The sequence below is a fragment of the Bufo gargarizans genome, chromosome 2 (genome assembly GCF_014858855.1).
Source record: "Bufo gargarizans isolate SCDJY-AF-19 chromosome 2, ASM1485885v1, whole genome shotgun sequence".
NCBI classification, from domain to species: domain Eukaryota; kingdom Metazoa; phylum Chordata; class Amphibia; order Anura; family Bufonidae; genus Bufo; species Bufo gargarizans.
This window is the reverse complement of record NC_058081.1, coordinates 550444100-550470840: the sequence shown is the minus strand read 5'-3', so window position 1 is coordinate 550470840 and position 26741 is coordinate 550444100. Positions and strand designations below refer to the sequence as shown.

The window sequence follows — 26741 nt, the reverse complement described above, 5'->3', positions numbered from 1 at the left end:
CAACGCTTCAATAATGTACAAAAAAGGGAAAGATTGCATTCCATATTTGCCCCTTCAATAAATAATGTCTTTATTTCTCCGAGAATAGAAGAAAGGATAAAAATAATGCAGCACAACGTGTGTGAATCCTTTTTTATACAGTAGGAAAGACCCGTGGATCTGTTTCCCACAGCCCCAGAAATAGTGAACTATTTAGAAGTTAGAAATAGCCGCGCCGGGTAGGACCGTGAGACCGCTCATGTGTGTTTAGCTTGTCACACAGAACATAAACCAGGGACTGTGGTGGCCAATCTGACACATTACGGCGTCATCAGAGGGTCTTCGGATCTGTCTCCGTTCAATATCCGGCCTGTACAAAGGTGGCTGCATATATGGAGTCACTCATATAGTCCATGGCAGGGGTCAGCAACTGTCAGCACTCCAGCTGCTGTGAAACTACAACTCCCACCATGCACACTCAGCTGTAACTCCTGTAGAAAGGAGGATTCTGGGAGTTGGAGCTGGAGTGCTGGAGGTTGCTGATTCTTGGTCCGTGCAGATGCAGCCAGATGTTTCTGTATGTCCACAATAATATAGGGGACATCTAACCCGTTTACAGAGAAGTCCCTGTATGATGCCAGTCTGAAAAAATGTCAGAGCTGGATCATTAACTTGGGTTGTGTGTGATTAGAAAAAAGGTCTGCTTGTTTTTCAGTAATGGCGCCACCCTTGTTGGTGTGTGGTACTGCAGTATTAGGCAGAGCTGCATTACCAACACAACGAGACACGAGTGGTGCTGTTTATGAGACAAAAACAGACTCTTTCTCACTAATGCTGGGGCTATGAGGACTGGATATAGCCCCCCCCCCCAATGCCATTTTCAGAATAATTGCTTGGATCAATCACACGCTGCGCCAGATTATCAGAAATGACGGTGTAACATGCCATAGGGGTGGATATTGGTCTGAAATTCCTCACTGATATCCCATTGAAGGACTGAAAACAGGGAGCAATAGATGTTACATGACTGCAATCTAGGTTTTGTCAAAAGCTTACTGAGTATGCAGCTTTTTCAAGACCAGTGCCTGCTGTCAGTGACTGGACACAAGTGCAGCTTTTGATCTCCCTTGGCCTAGCTATTTAAAGAACTAATTCCTTCCTTGACATGACGATCACTTTCTCACACGTGCTCACATGACCTCTACGGTGTTAATAGTCATCAGGAGGGGGTAAGAGGAGCCTCCGAGCGGGGAAATGTCCGTCATGACCATACAGACTTCGTTCTCCACTACTGTATGGGAATGCATTTTAATAGGATGCATAAAAATGGAACATCGCGCTGGGAAACTGCAAGAGACACGGACCTTAATGCAGTGAAGAAGCATAGAAATATAGCAGGGCTGAGTTTGTCATAACTCATTGTGAGATCTGTTGTTTTACATAGGACTGCTGCTAACCTACTTTATGATCTTAACCCAACAATGATATTTAATGCAAAGGCAATGCAGCCCCAAAAGACAAATTCAGCTCTGCTACGTCTGTATTTTCTGACGTATTTTGAAGATTTCTTACATTGTTAGATATAATAATGTACTGGAAATGCTTTTTATACTCATTTTGATTGGGATTGCCTATACCGTGCCTATGGGACATCATAGAGGGAGTTGTCATGTTTAGAGACTCTCACACGTGTATTGTAATACATGGCCCTCTATTCCTCTGAAGGACTGCCATGTAGTATTACATTTCCCCTTGCTGTAGGTATTGGCAGCGGCTTCCACAACTCCGTTATATAGCATTTCCTGCTAACGGAACATATAACTTTCTCTGGGTGACATTCAGTATGGAAACTTAAAGGACATCTGTCAGCAGATTTGCACCTGGCTGACCTGTTACATGTGCACTTAGCAGCTGAAGGCATCTGTGTTGGTTCCATATTCATAGGTGCCCGCATTGCTGAGAAAAGTTAAGTTTTAATATATGCAAATTAGTCTCTAGGAGCAATGGGGGCGTTGCTGTTGCACTTAGAGCCTCTGCTCTCTCTGCAACCGCCACACCCTCTGCACTTTGACTGACGGGGCCAGGCAATGAAAACATCATCACACCTGGTCCTGACTTCTTGATTTCTCTAAAGTCAATCAAAGTGCAGAGGGCTTGGCAGTTGTAGAGAGAGCGGAGCCTCCAAGTGTAACGATAACGCCCTTGTTGCTCCTAGAGACTCAGTTGCATACATCAACATGAACATGGGACCAACACAAAGGATTTAGCTGTCAAATGTACAAGCCACAGGTCAGCAAGTTCCATAAGTACAAATCTGCTGAAAAATGCCCTTTAATCCCATCTGCTTCTCCCCAGTAGAACAACCTTAGATTTACTTTGTAGCGCCCACCTCAGGATAAATATATTATTACATGGCACCCACTCAGTTGAAAGGGCAGACATGTATTACATACAGGGTAATGTGGACTCCTCCAGGACGAGAGCTCAAGAATGGGCCCTGAGCAAGGGAACATCCTCTATGATGCCCATGTACCCTAAAAAGTCATATGGACAGGGATTTTCCAAATAAGAGGTTCCCTTTAAGATAGAGCTGTATATTTTTATGGGGGCAGGGGGAGTTCTGTATATGCATATAATAAGGACAGGAACTGACTATCATATTGTATGTATGCCAGGAATTAAAGACAAAGGACTATGGTTTGATGAGGGGAAGCATGACGTGTGCCATGCAGTGCCACATCGTTGAACAATGGATATGAGTCAAAACTTCCGAAGCATTCGGAAGGTGGAATCATAAAGCTTGCATACTCATAGACCAAGTAAAGTCTTGGAGACATGTGTTTGTCCATGTGGGTGATATTACATGTCTTGGAAACCAGAGGTTGGGCAAATTTTTCAAGGAGCCAGTCCATCAAATCTGGTAGATCTGTTAAGACTGAGATATGCATCTACTGACCTTCATAATTCGTAAACATGACTAATATTCAGAAATATGTAAAGAACTTCAAGTGAATGCCTGATGGTGGTCTGTGTCCTCTGTTAGACAGAAGAAATACGGGGCAGCCCTTTTTCGCACACTGATAGTAGGAACTAGGACCATGAATGAAATATCACCAGTAATCTGGGATAAAACTCCTATAGATATCTGAATGATTGATGGTGCACCCAACACTCTCTCCTCCATTTATATTATTACACTATAGCAGGAAAGATAAGTGACTGCCATGTACGTATGGCACTAGACAAACAAGGGTCTAACAGATATCAGATGTCACAGGTCTGCCATTAATTATAAATATTCTGCATTATTGGATGGTCATGAAGAATATATAAGCCTCCTGTATTCACATGGTGCAGTCTATTCGCAGATTTTACAATGAGATTCATAAAACCTGGTGTGAGTCCACTTTTCTGTTTTTAATCATGAGTCTCATAATTGGTCTTTCCTCAGTTTGTGCCAAAAACAGGCCCTATCAGAATTTATGGACTATCAAATGCTGTATATGGCTTGTGGCTGTTCTAAGTGGCAGTGATATTGAAGGTGGTGCCAAGTATCTTACATATGTTCCTTGGCAAAGTGCCAGTAATGTGGTGCGTTGCCTGTTTGCAGCTGCCATTCATATGCTTCCAACTCTGGTTCCGGTGATGAAATGTTATCCTTAGTGCCATTGGCCCCCAGTATTGTCTGCAACTGGCATGAGAGGGGTCCCAGTAGTGATACAGTGCTGTAGGGCACTTCTCGTAACTTGAGCAGCTCCATTGTGGATGATGTGGCTGACAACCATGTTTCTTCTGTCTCACAGGCTGTCTCTGTGCAGTGACTGTTACTGTCCCACCAAAGGTTGAGGTTCAGGTCGGTGATGAGGCAATCTTCATGTGTAAGCCGAAGTTCAGCGGATCCCCGAAGTACAGCGTGGAGTGGTCCTATGTAAGTAGACAATGATAACTGTCAAGTGGTGTGTGCATCTACGAAGACATCTCCCGTTCAAATTCCCCCAATAAAGGGAACTTGAATCATCCATCAAATTGTGAGAAACTCTTTTTGGATGTTGCCTAACTAAATACATTTCTGAGAAATCTGGGTGACAACCTATGAGGTGACTTTTTTTTATCTCCCTCAGGGCTGTCACCCTGTTTATGCTCTTACACCAGAGAAGATTTCCCTTTCAAGACTATAGGAAACCTGGCTCACAACCTCTTTGACATCTATAATGGTGGCTTTATATGTTGTCTTGCAGTTTTCTTAGCAGAAGAAGACAAAAAAAAATTCACATGTGGTAGATTTATTACAGAAATTTCTGCACCCGGTCTATCCATCTGAATTGGGCCTGCAGAAATCCACCCAAAAAAACCTAAAACATTCAGATTAATAAAACTGATTTTCATTTGCAGAAATGCCTGCTATGAATCTTCTACATGTGAATATACCATAAAGAACATGTGATTTTTTTTAAATTATGTTAAAGGGGTTATCCACATATGTGCCGCTGGGGTATGATAAGATCATAGAATGGGGTCTTTAGAGTCTGCTAAGTCTTGCATCTTGTCCATGATGTGTGAATAAACGCTAAGCCATAACAGAAAGCAGTACTGCTGCAAAGGGCGGCTCTTCCTCTGAAGGCCCTAGTGAAATCATCAGAATGCACATTGATTTTATTGGCAAAATCCAACCAATCAGTCAGGTGACAGCCAGCATTCAGTCTTGTGATTTCCCTACCAATAATAGCAATCTTCAGGGAACCCAACAAAAGATGTAGATGTTATGTAGGGAGATGGTGTTTTTCTACTGGAGTACATGGAAGTTATGGTCTTTCACTGGTCAGGTACTGCTGCATGGGCTACCTCTTGCTCTGGACGACCACTGCAGTCTTGGCAATGTACAATTGATTTCAGTGAGGAAAATACTATAGCTAATCTGGGGATCCCACACAATCTGCTGATCACCTGCTGATCACCAGGGGACCTGCTACATGGAAAGGGATTGGCCCTTCCAGTATTATAGTAGCTGGATTTCAGTATCATTGTGTGAGCTTAGGTTGAATAAGAATGGACAGGACACAGGGCACCTGCATCTCGACAAGCCATGTATTGTAAGTGCTCAACATGCCGCTGCTTAATCTGTCCTGGAACCACATATATCAGAGTTGCATTGTCCTGGGACTCCTAGTGTCAGCAGACCATTGTTCTGGCAACCAGGAGGTTTGCAATATAATGGATGATTCAGCTGAAAATTGGGGACTGAAATGAGATTTTAGATGCTCACAGGTTTATCTGGACACAGCTTTGGGGCCGACTTACAAAGACTGACGTCTTTTACAATAGTCTTAGGGCCCATTTACAGTACTGATCATTGGGGATGAACAAAAGCCACTACGATCTTTTATCCCCACATAGTTTCATTCTTTGTTGGCAGCACATCCCTTTTTACACAGAGTGATAGGCTCTGGCAAACAATGATTTTAAGTGCCGCATAGATGATAGATCACTTAACAAACAAACATTCTGATCATTCGTCAAGGGATCTCCGGGGTCGCAATCACAGACTTCTTTGCAGACAACAGGGTTTAATGTCCAAACTGGTGCTTTATTGTGGCACTTCAGCACCCGCCCAAACACAAGCATCAAAACAAACACCTGCCCGTCTGGGCTCTAACTAATACATAGTTTGTTTCCCTGACTCACCTCTAAGCACAGCTTATACACATGGCCTCAAGCTCCAACCCTTAGCAGATTCGCTCATGGAACACAGGTCCAGATAGGGAAGAGATCCGGCTACATGTAGCCTTGTGGTCCCTCAGCCCTCCTGGCTGAGACCACTCAGAGCCTCTGTTGGCCTCTGTTTCCAAGTCTTCTCTCCCCCAGACTGACACACAGAGGGTTGGTTTTATCCCTCTTTGATTACAGTAGGCCTCACCTGCGATCACCTCCGGCAAAAGACAACACACGTACTGAAAGTGGGTGGACTGACAGATCCCACTATCAAACCTATCCACCATTCCAAATAAAAATCCAGCCCAGAACAAAACGTAAACAAAACTGTCTCAGCAAACTAAAGCTTTGCTGAAACCCCGGCAGCTTTCTGGATTTTCTTTATCTCACCCAGCTGAGGTACCTGCGTGGGATATCAACGCCTTCCAGCACTGTACACATCACCACAATATCTACATGGGGAAATCATCAGGATTTAGCATTTCTATGACCATTCATTCCTGATAATTGCCACAATAATCTGCCAGTGTAAATAAAAGATAATCTGTTACCTACTGTATCTACCTTCACCACTCCGGTCTGTAGATCTAAAGCCACCCCTAGGTGTTTACCGGAGTCAGAGTTGTTCCTGGCAGTTATGTCTGTGGGTAATGGAGCAGAAAACAGGTAGGACCTATAAGGGTACTTTCACATTTGCGTTTTTCTTTTCCGGCATAGAGTTCCTTCACAGGGGCTCTATACCGGAAAATAACTGAGCAGTTTTATCCCCATGCATTCTGAATGGAGAGTAATCCGTTCAGTTTGCATCAGGATGTCTTCAGTTCAGTCGTTTTGACTGATCAGGCAAAAGAGAAAACCGCAGCATGCTACGGTTTTATCTCCGGCGAAAAAAACTGAAGACTTGCCTGAATTCCGGATACGGCATTTTTTCCCATAGGAATGTATTAGTGCCGGATCCGGCATTTCTGAATACCGGAATGCCGAATCCGTCCTTCCGTTCTGCGCATGCGCAGACTGAAAAAAAGGTGAAAAAAATAAATGCCGGATCCGTTTTGCCGGATCACACCGGAAAGACAGATCCGGCATTTCAATGCATTTTTTCGACTGATCAGGCATTTTTAAGATTGATCAGGATCCTGATCAGTCTTACTAATGCCATCAGTTAGCATACATTTTGCCTGTTCCGGCAGGCAGTTCCGGCGACGGAACTGCTTGCCGGATCTCTCTGCCGCAAGTGTGAAAGTACCCTAAGATGCCAAGGAGTAGCATGAAAGTACAATAAGCCAACAGCAGACAAGGGGTTAATAGAAAAACAAGCAGAGTAGTGAAACCCAGGAGAAACAGTTAAAGGGAACCTGTCAGTTCCGAAACACCCCAAACTAGAGTAATCAGTGTATAGAGTCCTCACAATGTGTTTTACTACTGGTTTCTGGAAGCACAGTGTCTGAATACAAGAGAGTATGAAGATACAAATTACATATTCTGACTTAGCACCACTTTTGGTGGTGTTTTGGACCTTCCATAAAGCCATGTCAGTGGTCAAGGGGTTAATCCACAAAATAACCAGTCAATACACAGGAAGGTCCAACAGAAATATAGCACTGTTGTGAGTACACAGAACTAACAGGAGCCAGGACAAAATCACAGGCAAAGACAGCAGTCGGCATAAGGCTTATACCCCCTGCCTGGATTGGACGCCTTGTTCAGAGCCTGATTGGCTTGGCATCCAGGCCCACAGATAAGTTAACTGGGGCTTGGCTGGTCAGCGTGGCAACCCTCCTGGGTCAACCTGCACAGCATTGTGGCTGGGCAAGCTCTTGACTGTAGGAGGGCCCTAAGTCAAAAGCCTCTTGCAGTGTGTATCAGGAGGTGCACACTTGGGCTGTCTGTATGCCACAAATTAAAATATACCGTAGACCAAGTATAGACTGGCATAGATTTCAGCTATAATTTACATCCATTTTCTAGTATAAATTAGAATAAATGTGTCACTACCTCCTTTTGAGCAGTTTCAATAACCACAAAGCAAAAATAAACTTTCTGTGAAATTTCTAGCATTTACACATAATAGCAATGGGTAAGATATGAACCAAAATGACCAAACTTAAAAAATACTTCATCCATGTGAACAGGACGACACATTGTTTCTGATTATTGAACAATCATGTGAATGTGGTTGTAAAAAGAAACCCTGAAGGGAACTTTATGCAGATTGACATTATGATATGCCCAAGAGTCAGGTGGTATCTGTGATCTTCTTGGACCACCACTGATTTCCAGTGTGAAAAGTTCTATAGGGAGCTCAGACCCCTTTGGCACTGCTCAGAAATGTGTGTAAGTAAAAAATATCCATTCAAATCAATCAAAGTTGAGTTGAATGGACAAGCCGTGTCAAAGCACTCTGTAGAGTCCTTTCGTTATGGAAATCAGTGGTGGTCTGAGATCAGACTTGATCAGAGCCATCTCATACATCTATGACTTGTCAAAAGGTCATGTGATTTCCCCTTTAAAAATCGCTTATCAACAATTGCTTCATGTACCTTTATCCACACCTCTGACCCACAGACAGACCAGGAGGGACAAAGGACTCGCATCGCAACCTTCAATGGTGGGAAGACAACAGTAGACCCGGACACGGTGTTCAGCAGCAGAGCGGCGATCAGGAGTGACAACAGTCTGGTCCTAAATGACATCCATGTAAAGGATGAAAATGAATTTACTTGCAGAGTGAATGGAGGGAGTGAAGGGACTGGTGAGGGCAGCACTCAGCTGAAGGTTTTTGGTGAGTACTAACATCTGGTACTTGTAAATAATTCATACATATTACTGGTTAGCACTAGTCGTCATCCCTCATATACTATTGCTGGCCAATATAGACCTTAGATTTTGGGTTGGGGAATGAGGCAGATCCTCTTACAACCTGATGGTTATGGGGAGAGACCCCCCTACTATGCGCTGTGGACAGAAACACAGATCTGATACTAGCCTGCCTACCAGACCTTTAGTTTCCTGGTGGGGGCAGACATGGGGGATAGTAGCTGTGACCATCAGATGTTTCAGTCCTACATTTTCACATATATCGGCCATGTATTTTTTTTTTGGGGGGGGGGGGGGGGGTTGTAGGTGGTATCTTTGTTTTCATAAGATGAGTGGATGTCAGGCAGATACTAGCACCCCTACTAGCTGGCAGTGGTTGAGGGGGGGGGGGGTTGCCACCGTGACTGATCTTGCTCAATGGGCTCTGTAGTATATTTCTGCAGCAACTGGAGCAGTGTATTGTGCTATATAAGTAGCATCTAATAATAATACTAATACAGTATAATATATGTATATTATAGTGTAATGTAGCATAATAGTCTATATTATGATATGAAATAACAGTATAAAATACAAAATAATAGTGTATAATGTAATATAAAATTATCTGATAAAATATACTATAACATATAATATCAAATTATGTAGTATAATATATCAAATAATTGTGTAATGTAACATAAAATGATGGAATAGAATATGGTATACTGTAATATGATGTAGTATATGAAATAATAGTGTAATATCAAATATAAAATTATCTGATAATTACACGATATAATGTAGGATAATCGTGTATGATATAATATGAAATGATGTGGTGTGAGACACCGTAATATGTAAAATAATGTCATGTAATATAATAAAGTTTAATAATACATATTACAATAACATTCCCTGTATCTTTACGTAACTGCTGTTTTTTCCTTTTGGCTTTTAGTGTCGCCTTCGTCCCTGGAACTATCTGTCAATTCCCATGTATTATCCATCACGGAACCTTTAGCAGCAGAGGTAATGGAATACTCTCGTTCTGATTGTAAGTTCTTTGGGCTGTTGTCTCTACAGGATATGGTGATATTTTTATTCCTATTTTCTCACTTTTATACCCAAGGTTGGGACTTGCATCAGTAGAAATTCCTACCCTGCACCTACTATCCAGTGGTACAGAAACCAAGTTCCTCTGAATGCTGGAGTTGAGAAAACATCAGGTAAAGTGGAGTCATTTATATGAACCTTCGGTGTGACAGTAAAGAGAATAAACACCGTATCCACCATTTACAGTAGGTGATTGTCAAAGGATCTACTCAATGCTGACCTCTGCCCAGGTCAAAGAGCATGCCTAGAAAACTGTCCCATAGAAGTCAATGAGATCCTCCCCCCCCCTCCCCCCCAGTCTATTGTGTCTATGTCCCATGGGGACTGCTGTAAAGCATATCTCTAAATGCTGTTAAAAACAGCTCAAGCAAGGTGGCCGTCCCCATAATCATGTTCAGAAAATAGAATAAAAAATCCTCAATCAGAAAAAAAAAAGAGGTTAAAAAAAGAGTAGAAACCGGCAGAAAACTATTTTGGTGACACATTGCCAGCACTACTGGCCATTACACAGACCAGTGGGAATTGCAATGCCTCGTTTCTCCTGCAGTGGCGCTGTAGAGGACTAAAATACCTGTCCCTGGTTCCTCTGGAGTTTCCAGCTGATTTCTCAGGATCCCAGCAGCAGGGATTGTGATAAGCTCATCATTAGATGACAAAAAAGGAATTTCTAAAGTGCACACTCCCTTTAAATTGCCCATATAACTTAAAGGGGTTCCAGTGGTGTCCAGCAGGGTATGCCAACAATCTAATGTGTGCAGATATTTGTAGATCCAGACTGTCCTCATAATGTTTACATGGGACAATGATCGGGAATGTGGCTTGTTGGCCCATGTAATAGAGCACCGTACTAGCCATATTTGCCTTTTAGGAGTGACAACCCCTTATAGCGGACATTTTGGTTGTCATCCAGAGATTCTGACTAGCCTTCTAACCTTAGACTCCCTACCACCTACAGATTTATATGCCTCCTCCCGCACAACCACCGAGGCATCGGGTTTGTTCACGGTCTCCAGCACACTTTACCTGAAGCCCACCAAAGCAGACGCTGATGCAGTATTTTCCTGTAAGGCAGAGGTCCCCCTGCCAGGGGAATCCACAAGTCAAAAGGAGTCAAGGGAATTCAAACTGTCCCTCCACTGTAAGTAAGACTAATCACACCCATCATCCACCTTCTTCTTGGATTTTTGTTTCATTTTACTCCCAATTTTCCTTTTTACTTCCAGATTATACAGAAAATGTGAAGTTAACCGTGTCACCTGATCAGCCCCTTAAGGAAGGGGACAAAGTGACTCTACGTTGTGAGGGAGATGGCAACCCGGCCCCTACTTACTTGTTCCAAAAGCAGAAGGAGGTGAGTGCAAGTTAAAGCTTTGGGAGTGTGTAAAGGCGCTGCATAATGGCTGCACCATTTTGGCTCTTGGGCTGGGTCTGGTATTGCAGCTCAGTCTACCGGAACCAATGAGGCTCAGCTGCAATACAAGACACAGGCCGTGGACAAAAGTGGCATAGTTTCTAGAAAAAAAAGCAGCCATTTTTTTTTTTTTATAATCCCAAGCTACTCCTTTAAAGAGATGATTGGGATGGAACTAATGGAACTACAAAAATACATGAGAAATACAATTAGATCCTTGATCAAGTTCCTTGATACTCCTTTGTCCCACTTTGCAGTCCAGAGAATGAGAAGTAACCTAGAAATGGCTAGGGGCCTTCTGCTGTTTTGTCTCTGGCTAGGAGGCACCTTGCCTCAACAGTAACCTTCCGCTCACAGCTCCCTCCAATAGAGGTCAGTCAAATTTACCCTTGGCCACCTATATTCTCAATCCCCGGATCGCTTGAAAGCTACAGTAGAAAATGGTGCTCTTTCGGAAGGATGGCAGTTATGTTTTATTGATTCCCCCCCCCCTCCCCCCTTTAATGTCCTCTATTATGTTTTTTATATGATACTTCTCATCCAGTTCTGTTGTTCCTCATTGTCATCATTTCCATATTTCAGGCTGGCGGTGATGGAGAGGAACTGAATTCTGGTTCAGATGGGATTTACATTTTCCATAACATTTCTAGAGAGGATAGTGGGACCTACATGTGCCAGGCTCTGGATTTTGACAGCCCTGATGTGGATATGCTGAAAAAGCAGATAAAAATCGATATTCATTGTAAGTGGGACCTTTGTAACATACAAGATTCATTTCTCGAACTGTCTACGATATAGTTTACAAGTTCACCTGTTTAATGGGCCCTTCCGGTTAAATATTACCATAGGATCATACTACAAAGGGTTTGTTTGTCGGCTATAAACATGGGGGCTATATACACACAACAGGAGGACAATATTTAATCAAGACAATTCGTCAAGTTGCTTTTTAGTTTTAAATACAATTAAAAATATTATTGTAAAATGGACATTTCCTTTAATGGGTGTTCCTGCTTCACATGAGAATCAGATCAGTTTGGGTAGTAGTACCTCTCCTGGCACCTTTGCTGATGAGGTGTTGAAAGGGGCCATGGCACTCAGGTGAGTGCTATAGCCTCTTCCTCGGCTTGTGACATCACATCCATTGGTCACATGGCCTTTCAGAGGATCACATGGCCTTCTAGAAGCTCACATGGCCTTCTAAAAGCTCACATGGCCTTCCAGAATCTCACACGGTCTTCCAGAAGCTCATATGGCTTTCCTGTCTCATTCAAGAGAATGGGATTGAGCTTTAATGCCAAGTACAGCTGCTATACCATGAACGGACTGTGTTTGGCATACTATTTGAATGCTGCAGGCCCTTCAAGCAACTGATCAGTGGGGCTGTTGTGAGTTGGCCCCCAGTGTTCGGATTTTAATGTCCCATTCTGAGGATTGGTTATTAATATTTAGTTCCTGGAAGACCCCTTTACAGGTGTTGGCCCAAGATTGAAACCTACTACCCACTTACAGGATAGGTGATAAGTTTGTTGTTATCGAAGGCCAACCACTGTGACCCCCACCATTCATGAAAACAGGGTTATGGAGTCTCCTGTGTGAATGGAGTGTCAGTTTACCATGCATGCCACCACTTAATTTACCCTATGGGGCTGCCGGAGGTAGCCGAATTCAGAGCTGTAGCTGGGTAATAAGTTTCAGTCTTAAGCCAACCTCTTAAAACTGAGTTTAACTATGTGAGAGTGGTCTCCCAACCAGGACCCCCTACTATTGGTAAAACACTTAAATTTACCTTCTTGTGCACCCTCTGATCCAGCCCTGCCGCCGTATCCTCGTATTTGGTTGCAGCCAAAATAGCATGTAACGGGCTGCAGCCTGGGGACGGAGTGGCAGCACTGGATCAGAGGGAGCACAGAAAGTAAGATTAAGCGATTTCCATTTTATCAGGCTCCCTGCATTTTGATCAAATAAAAAAAATATGTTGGAAAATCCCTTTAAGGTGCTCTTACATAGGCCGACTGACAAGTAGCAAAATTAATGGAAACAAACTGTTTGGACAATCCCATGAACAAGCCTTGCCCTAAAGTGGGCATTTTGTGGGCGTTCCAGTGTGTTTTGGGGGTAGTATTGGGAGATATACAGTGGTATTAAGAAACGGCGATTACCCCAGTATTTTGGTGACGTCATAGAGGTGGTCACAGTTGACAGCACTGACCACTTCTAAAATGGGCACTGCATAGGCGGCTACATGCTGTGTGCGCTGACTCACAACACATCCTGCCTGCGGCATCCAGCTCTTAGAAATGTATTATAATTGTCCATATTGCTTCCTTAGCTGGCTTGGTTCATTTTTCCATTGCATTATACGCTGATTGTTTCGAGGGGTTGTGACCACCGCTACAGCACAGATACAAGGTGGCCTGACCACATTTATGCCTATGGATACTCTCACAGTCAGGGCCAACAGAGAGTCCCGGGTTTTTTTTATAGTGTGCAGGCACGACCACCGCTGCTGGATTACAGGGTGGTCGTAACCTCTGGATACCAGCAGTGTATAATGTGACGGAAAAATGAATCAAGCCATCAAAGGAGGCAATATGGACAATCACAATACATCACAAATAAGTGCCTTGTATTAACTTTATCTACTTTATCTACATGACAAATGTCATTTGCTGAGGTGAGACATCCCATTTAAAAGGACTGTATAATTGATAAGCAAAATATGGCTGTTTTCTTCCATAAGTGCCTCTCTGGTCCATAATTGTTCTCTGGTTTTGCATTATTGGTTTGGAATGGGCTGAGCTGCAGTATCAAAAGAACCCATGGTGCTGTTTCTGGAAGGAATAAACCATGTTTTTGTAATGTTATTCAACCCCTTAAAATGTAGGTATTGGAGCTAGTGGACCCATGCCCACTTTAGCCTACTCTGCTGTATTAGGGCATAAAGGGTGGGACTGAATCAGACTATTGCCGTGACTGTACTTTATCTGATAAGAGTGTGGGCAGGCAATAACTTTTCCAACAGAGGCACAGTTTTGACACAAAGGTAAGCTGAATCTTCTAATTAAAGGGACACTGACAGGCCCAATAAGCATATTTAGGTATATATATGACAGTACAGGTCTTCTAAAGTGTATTAAAATCATATAAGTATACCCCCTGTCCACCTTATAAATACAGTAAACTGAAGTTTTATAACCTGGTAGAATCGTCTTGATTCTGCCCAAGGGGCGGCGTTTCAGCTTCACTTTTGCCCAGCCAGCCTCGCCCCAACTGCCGTTTTGAAGCGCCGCCCAGCTCATCAATATTCACTTCGCTGGGCGGCTACTACTGTCCCCGACTTCACAAGATCCGGCGCATGCCCAATACAATCCTATGGGCATCGGCCTCCGTCTCATCTTCAGCGCATGCTCCCGGCACCCTCGGCCTCTAAGATGCAGACTACGCAGGCGCGATGTGATCCCAGCCAGTGATCCCGGCCACTTTAGTGTACTGTCATATATATACCTGAATATGATTATTGGGCCTGCCAGTGTCCCTTTAAGTATATTGAAAATTTCATAAAATCCTTTCCCTACACTTTTATGGAAAAAAATATACAAAAAAAACAATTACACTATAAGTGTGGTCTACATTTACTGTACCTACATTCAGGGGCAGATTAGAAAATTAAAGTGGCCCTGGAAATAAAACTAAAAGTGGCCCCATGTTGTAGGTGGGTCCAAATTTAGGGAAGATGGGCCAAAACATGTAGGCGGGGACAACCAAAGTAGGCGGGCCTGCAATACTGTAGTGCAGCAGAGAATACTGCCCCAGCAGAACCAAATACCACAGGACAGCAGAAAATACTGCCTCCCCAGCCACAGTATTGTATCACCATCATGAGGACGGTAATACAGTTGAGTTCAGGAGGGCACCTGCAGCCGTTTAGCATCAGATCATTATGTACCTGGCCTGCGGCCATCAAGAGGGCTTGAGTCGCCCCCTTGGGCATCGGCCCACCGGGAAATTTCCCTGTAGGGTCTATGGCCAATGTGCCTTTGCCCACATTAGGTAGTGCGTATATACAACCTCATTTTTAGGACTTTTTGCATGATAAGGTTTTTCTCCTTTCTAACACAGCCTTCCATTTTTCTCCTGCAGACCTAAATCCTCTATCTCTCATCCCATCTGGACAAGTCCACCACTCTGTTGGGGAGGATGTTCCTCTTAACTGCTTAGGAGATGGCTCAGAAAGACCCGACCTGGTCTGGAAGAAGGTAAGGCTGCAGCTGTCTTATCTGTTCACCTTGCAGTAACTGATGAGCTTGTCTTCATTCCTCACAATCTTCTGTTACAGGGGGGTATTGTTCTCTCCAGCAACAGCAGGCATCGCTTGCGTAACCTAACATATACTGATTCTGGGGTTTATACTTGTGAAGCTACAGTGCCCACAGTACCAGGACTGCGCAAAGAGGAGACTGTCACAATTGTTGTAGAGGGTAAGAGCAAATTTGTAGACCAACCCAAATCGACTCCTTAGGAGCTGCACTTAAGGGGGGTGTTCTATGAGATTTTAAATAATAGCGCCACCATTGTCCAATGGCTGTGTTTGTTATTACAGCTCAACCCCATTCATTTATGTGAGGCTGAGTTGCAACACCAGATACAGCGACACAGCAAATGGACAAAAGTGGCACTCTTTTTGGAAAAAACACAGACTCTAATCTCATACATCTCCTTGAATACGCAATGATTCCTAATTTAACATATTAAAGGGACACTAGACTGAAAATCTTATGGCTGTACTGATAAATACAACTTGTTGTTCTAAGTTATCAACCACCTCAGGCTAAGATCATCTGCCTCTACTACACGTAAAGGGATATTCCCATCTGGACATTTATGGCTCATTCACAAGATCACCACTGGGACCTGCTCTTATGACTAGAGCGGGGCCACTATTTTTGGAGATCCTATAGAAGTGATTGGACAGAAAGACATGAGACAGGGCCCATTCTCAATATAGAAATAGGTCCCAGAAGTGGGACCAGCACCTATTGGACATTTAAGGCGTATCCAGATGGGAATACATCTTTAAGTATATGACAGCATTACATGGAAAGGACATACCTGTACATACACGCTCCACTCAACTAACGAAGAATAAGCTACTACCAGACCTTTGGCAGTGGCTTATCTCCCAGGAGAATAGAAGGATTGGGCATTAAAAACAGTGCATCCAATACTTTCTACCAACATCATCTGTCAGGGGAGAGTCATTAGCAGCCAATACACATTAGATTGTTGGTCGGCCTACAAAAATTGGTGGGCATAGCCAACAATAGTCTAATGGGTATGGAGGCTCTAAGCATATACATGCTCAATTGTTACCAAATATAATTACTATTATCTTATTTCTAGGACCCCCAGATCTTGGACCTGAGGTTGAATCAGTTGAAGTACCTTCTGAAGGCCACATGTTAACATTATCTTGTTCAGCAACAGGAAACCCAGAGCCTGAGATAAACTGGCATCCTCCAGAGCTGAAGGTCAGCATCTAAATTTGTCATGCCATGGAAAAATTCTAAATAAAATAGAAAATAGGTTACTGCTACTTCTCCGTGACCCTTTTCCCTTCCCTAAGTCCTCTATTAAATACATATGTAAAATCACATTATAGAACAACCTCCTGAAAAGACAGGGATCATCTTCAAGGTCCACATATTCTGGCAGTCCTTAAAACTGTCAACGTGCACAAATTTTCCCTGCTCCTACTTTTCCTAAGCCAACCCTGCATCTTAGCCTGCTTTCAAATTGGGCGCCAGACCAAAGGCATTATTGACTGCCTGGAGAGTCCAGAACCTGATTGTTCCCTCCACCCCAACTTCAGCAACATTATTTTGATCCCAATCTCAAAGACCAATAAATCCACCCACTGTACAAATTTCAAATAATTTCTAGGCCCCAAACAGCGCATCGTTCCTCTCATTATCAGTCATCTTGCACCCCTGGGTGGGTGATTAGTATCTCAGGTCTGTCACTACAACATGGCCCCAGACCACCTTATTCCCACTCTATTTATATTCTCTTCCCCTTTCTCCAATGACCTCACCTAACTCTACCCTTCCTAGCCAATTAGCCAATCCCCTTCCCTTCTCTCAAAATCTTAGCATGAGGTCCTCCTCCACGCAGTGCCTATGGTTCGATCTAGCTCTCCTCATAACGTAATTACAGTCATGCATCGTTCAGATGCTTTTATTGTGTATTTGATATGTTGTTCATGTTGCTTTAGGGGGAGTCTAAAGGTAAAATATTAGCAAAAAATAATTAGCAAGTCACAGTGTCTGAAAAGGCATCTTTTTCCCGCTTTGAAGTTTGAAAAAATTGGGCGAGGTTTAGGCTTTTTCACATTTTTTTGCTGCAATGGAGACCAGGAAAACATGGGCATGCCCTATCATTTCTGTAATTTGTAGCTTTCATGTTCTGTTTATATGCACCCAAGACGACCAATTATTCTAACTTATACCACTAATTCCAAAATGGTGCTTAGAATATATCAGCATGTACAATTGAAGGTGTATAGAACATTACAGCATAGTCTTTATGACTATAATTTTGATCAGTCCAGGTCATTGCATTGGGATGGGTACAGTGTAGAATCACTGGAGATGCACTGCACACTTGCACGTGACTTATTTCTGACCACATTGGTAATATACTATATTAATTTTTGGGAAAACTGACTTGAGTCATCACCATTGAAGTTTTCTTGTTCCGAGCACAATTCACTCTGCTTGCCATTGTTATGTCTCTCTGACTCAATGACCAGGACATACATCATCGATGATGACTATAGTTTTGCGGTCACCAAGTCCCGTGGTCTTTTCTTAACATGTCCAGTGGGTTTTGTGATCTGCACTTGACTAATTCTGTGCTAACAATGGTCATTGTTGTCAGATTCCTCCCTCATTCCATGGACTGCTTACAGTGATTGTTATATTTACCTTTCAGCCAACCCAGACAGCTTCTGGCATGACTATAAAGAGCGAGGTTGCCGTGAAGGTCACTTCCAAGCTTGTTAATGATATTTCATGCACTGCTAAAAACAATCTTGGATCCAAAGAAAAAAAATTCAAGCTCAGCATCTGTAAGTCTGGGTTAACAATGCACGTGGGTGTGTCTTGTTGAATGTTCAAAATTAATGACAAACATTTGTGATGTTAACCCAATATTATTTTACCTTTATGTCTTAAAATGTATGTCTTTCAGCACCATATCATTTTAGGCTCAGTATTCTGCCCTCATCAATATCATAATACATCTTTATACTGGTCAGAGCTCCATTTTTCTGGTACACAGCTCTAGATCCTCTGAGTTAAATGATAAAATTCTGTCTGGCTAGAGGGAACTTACTGCATAAAGGTTAATTATTGAGTTGAATGTAGAAATATTATACAGTGAGCTCCCTCTAGTGATGGCTAAAGGCATCCTGAATTTGATAATTTGTCTATGCAGGGAATTAGAAGCTCTGTATAAGAAAAATGAAAGTCTGACTGCTGTAAAGGTAAAACCCACAAGGCTGGAAGGCATGACTACATGGATTATATTTTAGCTTCTGTAATTTTTTATGTCTGCTTGTACAGTCTTGGCCAGACGTTTTTCAGACTAACACAAGTGTTTTATGGTAGCAATTTGCATTAAATCTAAATTGTTAAGTAGAGCGATCAGATGAATTGCATTTAATTGCAAAGTCATACCTTGCCATGTAAAATTACCAATCACAAAAAAAAAACATTTCCACTGCATTTCAGCCCTGCCACAAAATGGCCTGCTAAAATAATTTCAGTGATCTTCTTGTTAGCTCAGGAGAAAATGGTAATGAGGACAAGGAAGCTGATGTCTGTCATGCTGATTGAATTAGAAGATCAGGCTGGTTGCTTCAAAAGAGGCACTTGAAATCATTGTCTTCTTCTGTTAACCATGGTTATCCCCAAGGAAACACGTGCAGTCATCATTGCTTTGCATAAAAAAAAGCTTCACAGGCAAGGACATTGCTGCTTGTAAGATTGCATCTAAATCAACCATTTACCAGGTCATCAAGAACTTGAGAGAAAAGTCCAATTGCTGTGAAGAAGGCTTCAGGGCATCCAAGAATGTCCAGCAGGTGCCAAGACCGTCTCCTAATAGAGATTCAGCTACCATGATTGGGTCACCACTAGTGCAGAGCTTGCTCAGAAATGGCAGAAGCCAGGTTTGAGTGCATACTTTTGGAGTATGGGCAAGTCAAAAAGGACAGCAAAGAAGCAACTTCTCTCCAAAAAAAGCTTTGAGGATGGACTGACATTAAGTACAGGAATTGGACTGCAGAGGACTGGGATAAAATAGTTTCCTCTGATGCAGCCCCCTTGAGACTGTTTGGGACATCTGGAAAAATGAGTGTGTGGAGAAGAAGATATGAGTGCTACCATCCTGTGTCATACCAACAGTAAAGCAACCTGTGACCAGTCATGTGTGGGGTTGCTTCTCATCCACAGGAGTTGTTCGCCTTACACTGCTATGAAAAAAGAGTGGCATCAAAACATCCTCCGGGAGCAATTTCTCCCAACAATCCATTCTCAGATCTCAATCCAGGATTTGACTCAGAAGCTGATATAGCGAACTGCAGAAGTCTTGTAAAAGGCGAGTCAACACTGAAGTTTTGGCGTAATCTTGATGGATTTGTCAATAAAAGTAAAAAAAATAATAATGAAATGCTGATAATTGTACTTGTACCATAGAAGCATCTGACAAAAAGATTTAAAAACACTGAAACAGCAAACTTTGTGTCAGTCTTAAAGCTTTTGGCCATGACTGTATAGCGTATGTTTATATTGTTTACACCTCCCTTATTTCCTACTCATTTAATTTACACTATTAGGCTGTTGGAGCTCTCAAAATCTCCTCTTGCTTCCAATATGTTATATTCTTTATTTCATCTTCAAAAATAACAAAATTGCAGGGCGCGTTTCGGCCCGTCCAGCCTTTCTCGACTGCATGATACTAAATGACACTTAGCAACATTTTATAGGTACAGATCCAAATCGCCTGGTCATGACATCATCAATTCATTAAACAAACAGGAAATGACATAGATAAATTGTCAGAGTGTTTCATCTTACTTCGATCCATATTCACCGCAAGAAAAACAAAAGTCCTTCAAACTATCAACGTGGTGTTGCGGTCTGTAACAAAATACACTCTATATTAAAAAACCATTACAAATTGTGATAATATTATACGCAGGCACTGGCTTATTTTAGGTAAATCATATCCAACAGTGTAGGAATTTAAAAATCCAGCCCTTATCTGCAACAAGCGGAGTCCAAATTTAAGGGATCAACTAGTAGGTGCAGATATAGGGAGCATGAAAGGGGGACAGATACAGAAAACTCTTACACATCAGAAATTTTCCCCTGCCTCCACCGCATGCAGTGCTCAAAGGTATTGAAGGGACAGGTTTTTTTTACCATCCGCGCACTGGAAAACCTTATAAAAAGCAAGGGTTACTATACCTGTGATACTGCAAATGTGATTTACCTTATAAAATGCCCTTGTGGCTTGTTGTACATAGGGGAGACCATGCAGACAGTCAAGATCGCATCAGTAAACATAAGTCCACCATACGTAAAAAGAATCTTTTGTTACCGATACCTTTTCCTTTTCATAACTGCTAACATTCTATTGCACAATTGAAATATCAGATAATGGAGCAGGTTCATCAGCCAAGAAGGGAGGAGAGAAGCATTCTGGATCCATACATTGGATACCCTACAGCCTAGAGGTTTGAATAGGGATTATGAAGTCATGTGTTTTTAATAGTTTTTTTATTATGTTTTAAAAAAACTATAGAGTGTATTTTCTTACAGACCACATAGTGGTGAATATGGATCGAATTAAGATGAAACACTCTTTATCTATGTCATTTCCTGTTTGTTTAATGAATTGATGATGTCATGACCAGGTGATCTGGATCTGTACCTATAAAAGTGTCATTTAGTATCATGCAGCTGAGAAAGGCTGGACGGGCCGAAACGCGTCCTGTAATTTTGTTATTTTTGAAGATGAAATAAAGAATATAACATATTGGAAGCAAGAATGTCTGCTGGGATTATCTGTTGAACACACTGAAGAGCATGACCAAAACTTCCAAGTACTACCCTGGCTCCTTGATTCCCCACACTTGAACCCAACTGAGAATCTGTATAGATCCACCTCCATGCACACTCCCGCAGCTGTGGGATGCACTGCAGTCAGCATGGCTCCAGAGACTTGTGACAACCTACCACAGTGGTGTCGAACCTAAGGCACGGGTGCCAGAGGCGGCATTCAGAGCCCTCTCTGTGGGCACCTGCACCCTGGAAAACGTCTATGGTGTACTAATATGCCTTAGACGTTTCCTACCATTCATCAGCGCAGGGCACACTATGAACAGCACAGGCAGTGCACTGAATGCAGACAGAATATTATAGATAAAGTACATTAAAGACATACTATACTGGACTGTAGTATTCAGGGTAAATTGCCGTGTTGGCACTTTGCGATAAATATGTGAGTTTTGGATTACAGTTTGGGCACTCGGTCTGTAAAAGGTCCGCCATGACTGACCTACCAGGACCTTATTGACTCCTCCCGTCCCATCTAGCTGCTGTCCCTTCTGCACGTGACGATTAATCTGGATATAAGCTGGTGGTCATAATAATGTGACTCAGTTGTTTATGTATATGATGGTAAAACTTTTACTTGTCAATTCCCCAACTTGACGTGTGTATTACTATATCCCCTTAAGAGTCCTCACAATTGATAGAGTATTCCTTCTTTTTCTGCAGCAAGCATGGTAGCCCCAAGCACCGCGCCCGCCCAAGGTATGTCTGTATGTATATTAGAGGAAATCTTGCTTATGTGTAGACTGTGGATACAATGACATTTAAATAGTGAAATCCATATAATGCCCTTAAAGAGTTAAAATAGCAGGTGCTAGGCATAAATGCCATCAAGAAATATTGATTATTTGGTTAGTAGCATTTTTTAAAGTTTAGTTAGATCGCATTTTATTAGTAATCAATGTGGATATTCAGACAATGCCAAAGGGTTACTTGGTCTTGCAGCTGTAGATCCTGTGTGGCTTGTACTGATAACCTTTTCTCTTGCAGAGCAAAGCGGCGGCAGCAGCACGGCCATCATTGCTGTGGTTGTCTGTGTGCTCCTCCTTCTACTGGTGGTTGCTCTTTTTTACTTCTTACAGAAAAAAGGAAAGTTAGCCTGTGGACGATCAGAAAAACAACCCCTGTAAGTCAGTTGGATGGAGTATTCTTGTAAATTGGGGGTATGCTGGAATGAAGATGTTAAAGGGACGGCAAACCTAAAGTATATCTTAAAGGGAGTTGTTAGCAACAACCTCCCGATCCAGCTGTGTGCATAGACACATAGCTGTGGTTCACCTGATTAAAACACTGGTTTTCTTTTGTTAATTAGAGCCTCCATTGTCATACTTTTTATTTATATTCAAATAAGGGAACTTTCACACTTGCGGCAGAGGATCCCGTCAGGCAGTTCCATCGCAACCTGGACGCAAATGGATGCATTTGTGAGACGGATCCAGATGTGTATACGTCTCACAAATGCATTGCAATACCGGATCCGTCTTTCCGGTTTTTTCTGTATTTTTTTTTTCCACTGATTTATTGGTCTGCGCATGCGCGGACGGAAAGAACGGATCCGTTTTGCCAGAACGCTTGCGGCCAGATCCGGCATTAATGCATTTCAATGGAAGTTAATGCCGGCATTCCGGCAAGTGTTCAGGATTTTTGGTCAGAGAGACAACTTCAGCATGCTGCGGTAATTTCTCCGGCCGAAAAACGTAAGAGGGACTGAACTGATGCATCCTGATACATACTGAACGGAATGCTCTCCATTCAGAATGCATTAGGGTAAAACTGATCATTTTTATTTTGGTATAGAGCCCCTAGGATGGAACTTAATACCGGAAAACAAAAACGCTAGTGTGAAAGAACCCTAAGGCTTTTGGTGCAAAGAGGGCATCACTATTGGTCTTGTTGTACCCAGGCTCCTCCAAACCCCTCCCTGGCTGCTTTAATTGACTGGGCCAGGCAGTGGTAAAGCAGCGAGGGAGGTGCTGGATAAAGAAAGGAGCGGAGCAAGCATGCATCAGGAGCAACGGTGGCACCCTCATTGCACCAACGGCCTAATTTGCATATTAAGGAAAAGTAGCATAACTCAAGAACAGGGCCTTGGATCAACAAAAGAAAAACAGTGGTTTAATCAAGTGAACCATAGCTATGTGTCTATACAAACAGTGGGATAAAGAGGTTGCTGGCGACAGATCCCCTTTAAAGTGGATGTCTAATGTCTTGTTATTGAGTGCCATGTATAAATGTAAGCTCCTAAGCTCCCCCTAGTGGTGGCAGCAGGCAGACAGACTTTTATTGTTACTCTACGTCTATACATGTGATTCAGAGCTCTATGTCCAAAACCACAATTAATTTTCAACCTCATTAGGGCATGTTTACACATAGTGACCATACATGGTGTAGAGAGGGCCACATGGAAAAATCAAAACGTAGATCCAGACCTTCATCAGGGCACGAAGGTATGGTGTTTTGTTACCATCATAGTCTTCCTACCCCTTAAAAGGTAGCACGATCAGCTCTTTACCTTTTAGTTCTAACTCTGCCGTGCCCAGACAGGTTTGGTTTTCTTTACTGTCACGTCACTCAATGGGAACCAGGAGGTATCCATCTTGAGCTTGAGACCCCTTTCTCCATTGATCCTATAGCAGCTGCCTCTATAGTCTGACCGTCCTCAGCCAGTGTTCGTTGGCTGAGACAGATAATGTGTGACACATGTTTCGCTTAAAACAGGTTTTGTCCATTTTTGAGTGGACTTCTCTTTTATTAAAGTTTATGAGACCGGCTGAAACATTGCCCGTTGAGTTCCTGCAAGACTACAAGCAGATAGCATACATAGCTTAAATGCCTGTCTTCCTATTTGGCAGCTTTCACCATTAGATTTTTCTGCCGGTCGACAGCTGTGCTTGGTGACTCCCTGCCAATGTATTTGCCAGAATTAAATTGTGTGCATCTGTTTTCCTCTATCATATACTGTAAATGATATAATCACGTCTGTGACGTCTTTTTCCTGCTCATCTTATTGAAGCATAAACTGCTGTTCTTCCCATACTCTACGATACCATGTAATGGGCCTGCAGACTGTGATTTCCTCTGCCTATACATCCTGCAACCTCAGTGCCTTTATGAAAGTAGCACTTAAAGTGTACCTCTACCCTTACCCTGCATGCTTTGTTTCCCTTCCTCATACTGTAATGCAGAGTTTGCACTTGCGATAAGACACTGGTGACTGAGGGCGCAATTTCCCCCATGCCAGAACTGATTAGCAATATTATAAACTAAACATGGCAGATTGGGGTTTGCAGCCAGGGCTGGGTCACCTCTGCGGCCAGTGAGTGGACATGTCAAGGGATTTCCTGTGTACTGTGACCTGGAAGCGGAGAGCATTGGGATTGGAGACTGTAGCAGCTGCAGGGAATTGGTGAGCTTATCCCTTTTAGGGCTCATGCACCGTTTTTTCTGTGGACCCTATGCTGAACCATTCACTGGGTCCGCAGAAAGAACCAAAGTTACTCCGTGTGCATTCCGTTTCCGTATGGCCGTATTTCCATTCCGCCAAAAAATAGAACATGTCCCATTGTCCGCATTACAGACAAGGATAGTACAGTTCTATGAAGGGCCAGCTGTTACGTTCTGCAAAATACGGAATGCACATGGATGTCATCCGTATTTTTTGTGGAACTGCAAAATACATACGTTCATGTTCATGAGCCCTTTTTAAATATCTTCCTGGAATACTCCTTTAACTAAGAGGAAAGTATCAAACAGCACAACACCATTGTTTTTTGTCCCTTTTTTTTTTTTTTGCATCATTCAGTCTGGGGGATTAATACTGTAACATAGTATGAGTCGTTACGGTTCTAAGGATACCAGTTATACGGACCTTTTTTTATAATTTTTTGTGATATATCAACACTGAACAAACACATTTACACTGCATTATTTCTGTGCTGCAGTATATTATGCCTATCAGTGAAAAGCATACACAGATGGAGGATCTGAGGGTCTTCTTTAGGCCCCCGGCTGCCATTAAACTCATCGGATCCTGTTGAACCTCTTAGATGCTGTGGTCACTCTTAACTGCAGCATCTGAAGGGTTAAACAACTGGGATCAGAGTTTTCACCAATCCCGCCTGTTGTTATATAAAGTGGCAGTTGTTATATAAAGCTGACATGCGGCTTGGTACTACGACGCGTTGTGCAAAGTGGTTACTGAAAGCTGGACATTGAGACAGATCTCTTTTAAGAGGACGGTCACCTCTTCTGACATATCTGATTAGTAAGTGTAACGATTCTGGAGCATCTTTTTTGAGAGCTCTGGATTGGGCTGTTCCTGGTAGATGGATGCACTGTTACATACACCACTGCACCTCACCTTTGCTTACCCACTCTGGTGGACCTTCTAAAACATTTCAATGAATTCTTTCTAAGACATGGAGAAGGTAGGGGGTAATAAAAGATTTGACATGCTGTGTTCTTCTTGTGTGCTTCTGTGTTACCCCCAGTGACGGGGATGCTTTGTAAGGCTTTAGATTTATAGCTGTGGCCAGCTCTACTGTTTCCGAAGTGCGTCCTCAGGTTGGACAGAAATTAATGCATTTTTCCCATAGGAAAGACATTCTGTTTCTAACAAACTTTAGCTAATTCATCCTTATGAACTACAAAATACTTAAGATGTGGCATCACCCCGCCTAAAGCAAAAATTCCCCGGCACTTCTGTTTAAAACAGCCACAATTCCAATGGTTATACACTTTTTTGAGGTTAAAGGGGAATAATTGCCTGTTTCGGAAGGCGGATCACATGTTAGACTCCAGTACATGGCAGGAATATTTAGTAACCTAAGGCTTATGATCAGTTGAATGAATGCCGTGCAGCACGGTTATTAATACTGCTACCCCTTCATGCAAAATAGATTGTACACATTCTTGTCTGGACAGATATTACAAATTAACCATAAAGGGGTATTCCCATCTCAGATAATGGGGGCATATCGCCCCCATTGTCTGGAACCCACACCTACAACTAGAACGGATACCTGAAAGTTGTGCAGGGCGCCCTGCGCATGTGCAGCCGTCCTCCATTCATTTCTATAGGGCCACTGAAAATAGCTGAGCACTGGCTCGGCTATTTCCCTCGGCCCAATAGAAATGAATGGGAGCAGTGGCCGAGCAAGCACAGTGCGCTCCCATTCCCTTCTGTGGGGAGATCGATTGGTAGTGGCCTCCAGCCACCACCATCCCTGCTCAGGACCCACACCTATCAGACAATGGGGGCATATCCTAGCGATATGCCCCTATTGTCTGAGATGGGAATACCCCTTTAATGGGAATCTGTCATCAGTTTTATGCTGCTAGGTTCTAACCGCTCCAGCACATGCCAATGAGTCCTGATATTCATGAGCTCACAGCTTCCCCGCCCACCTACCTCTGATTGACAGTTTTTTCCATATGAATCAGCAGCAGGTGGGCGGAAAGAGCCATGGGCTCATGAATATGGGGACTCATTGGCGTGTGCTGGAGATGTTCAATGCAAGATTTTGGCAAAACAGCTGGGTCAGTTATAG

The 26741-nt window shown here is 42.8% G+C and overlaps 1 protein-coding gene across 1 annotated transcript in view; it reads left to right on the top strand.

Annotated features, from left to right (window-relative positions):
* LOC122928583 (basal cell adhesion molecule-like) overlaps positions 1 to 26741 on the top strand; it is a 61312-nt gene that overhangs the window by 21773 nt on the left and 12798 nt on the right. The window contains exons 2-14 of the mRNA XM_044281564.1: positions 3783 to 3907; positions 8254 to 8470; positions 9446 to 9516; positions 9617 to 9713; positions 10556 to 10738; positions 10824 to 10951; positions 11594 to 11753; positions 15155 to 15270; positions 15351 to 15492; positions 16415 to 16542; positions 18005 to 18140; positions 21859 to 21894; positions 22183 to 22318. Of these exons, the coding sequence (XP_044137499.1) occupies positions 3783 to 3907; positions 8254 to 8470; positions 9446 to 9516; positions 9617 to 9713; positions 10556 to 10738; positions 10824 to 10951; positions 11594 to 11753; positions 15155 to 15270; positions 15351 to 15492; positions 16415 to 16542; positions 18005 to 18140; positions 21859 to 21894; positions 22183 to 22318 (1675 nt within the window). The remainder of the gene's footprint in view (positions 1 to 3782; positions 3908 to 8253; positions 8471 to 9445; positions 9517 to 9616; positions 9714 to 10555; positions 10739 to 10823; positions 10952 to 11593; positions 11754 to 15154; positions 15271 to 15350; positions 15493 to 16414; positions 16543 to 18004; positions 18141 to 21858; positions 21895 to 22182; positions 22319 to 26741) is intronic.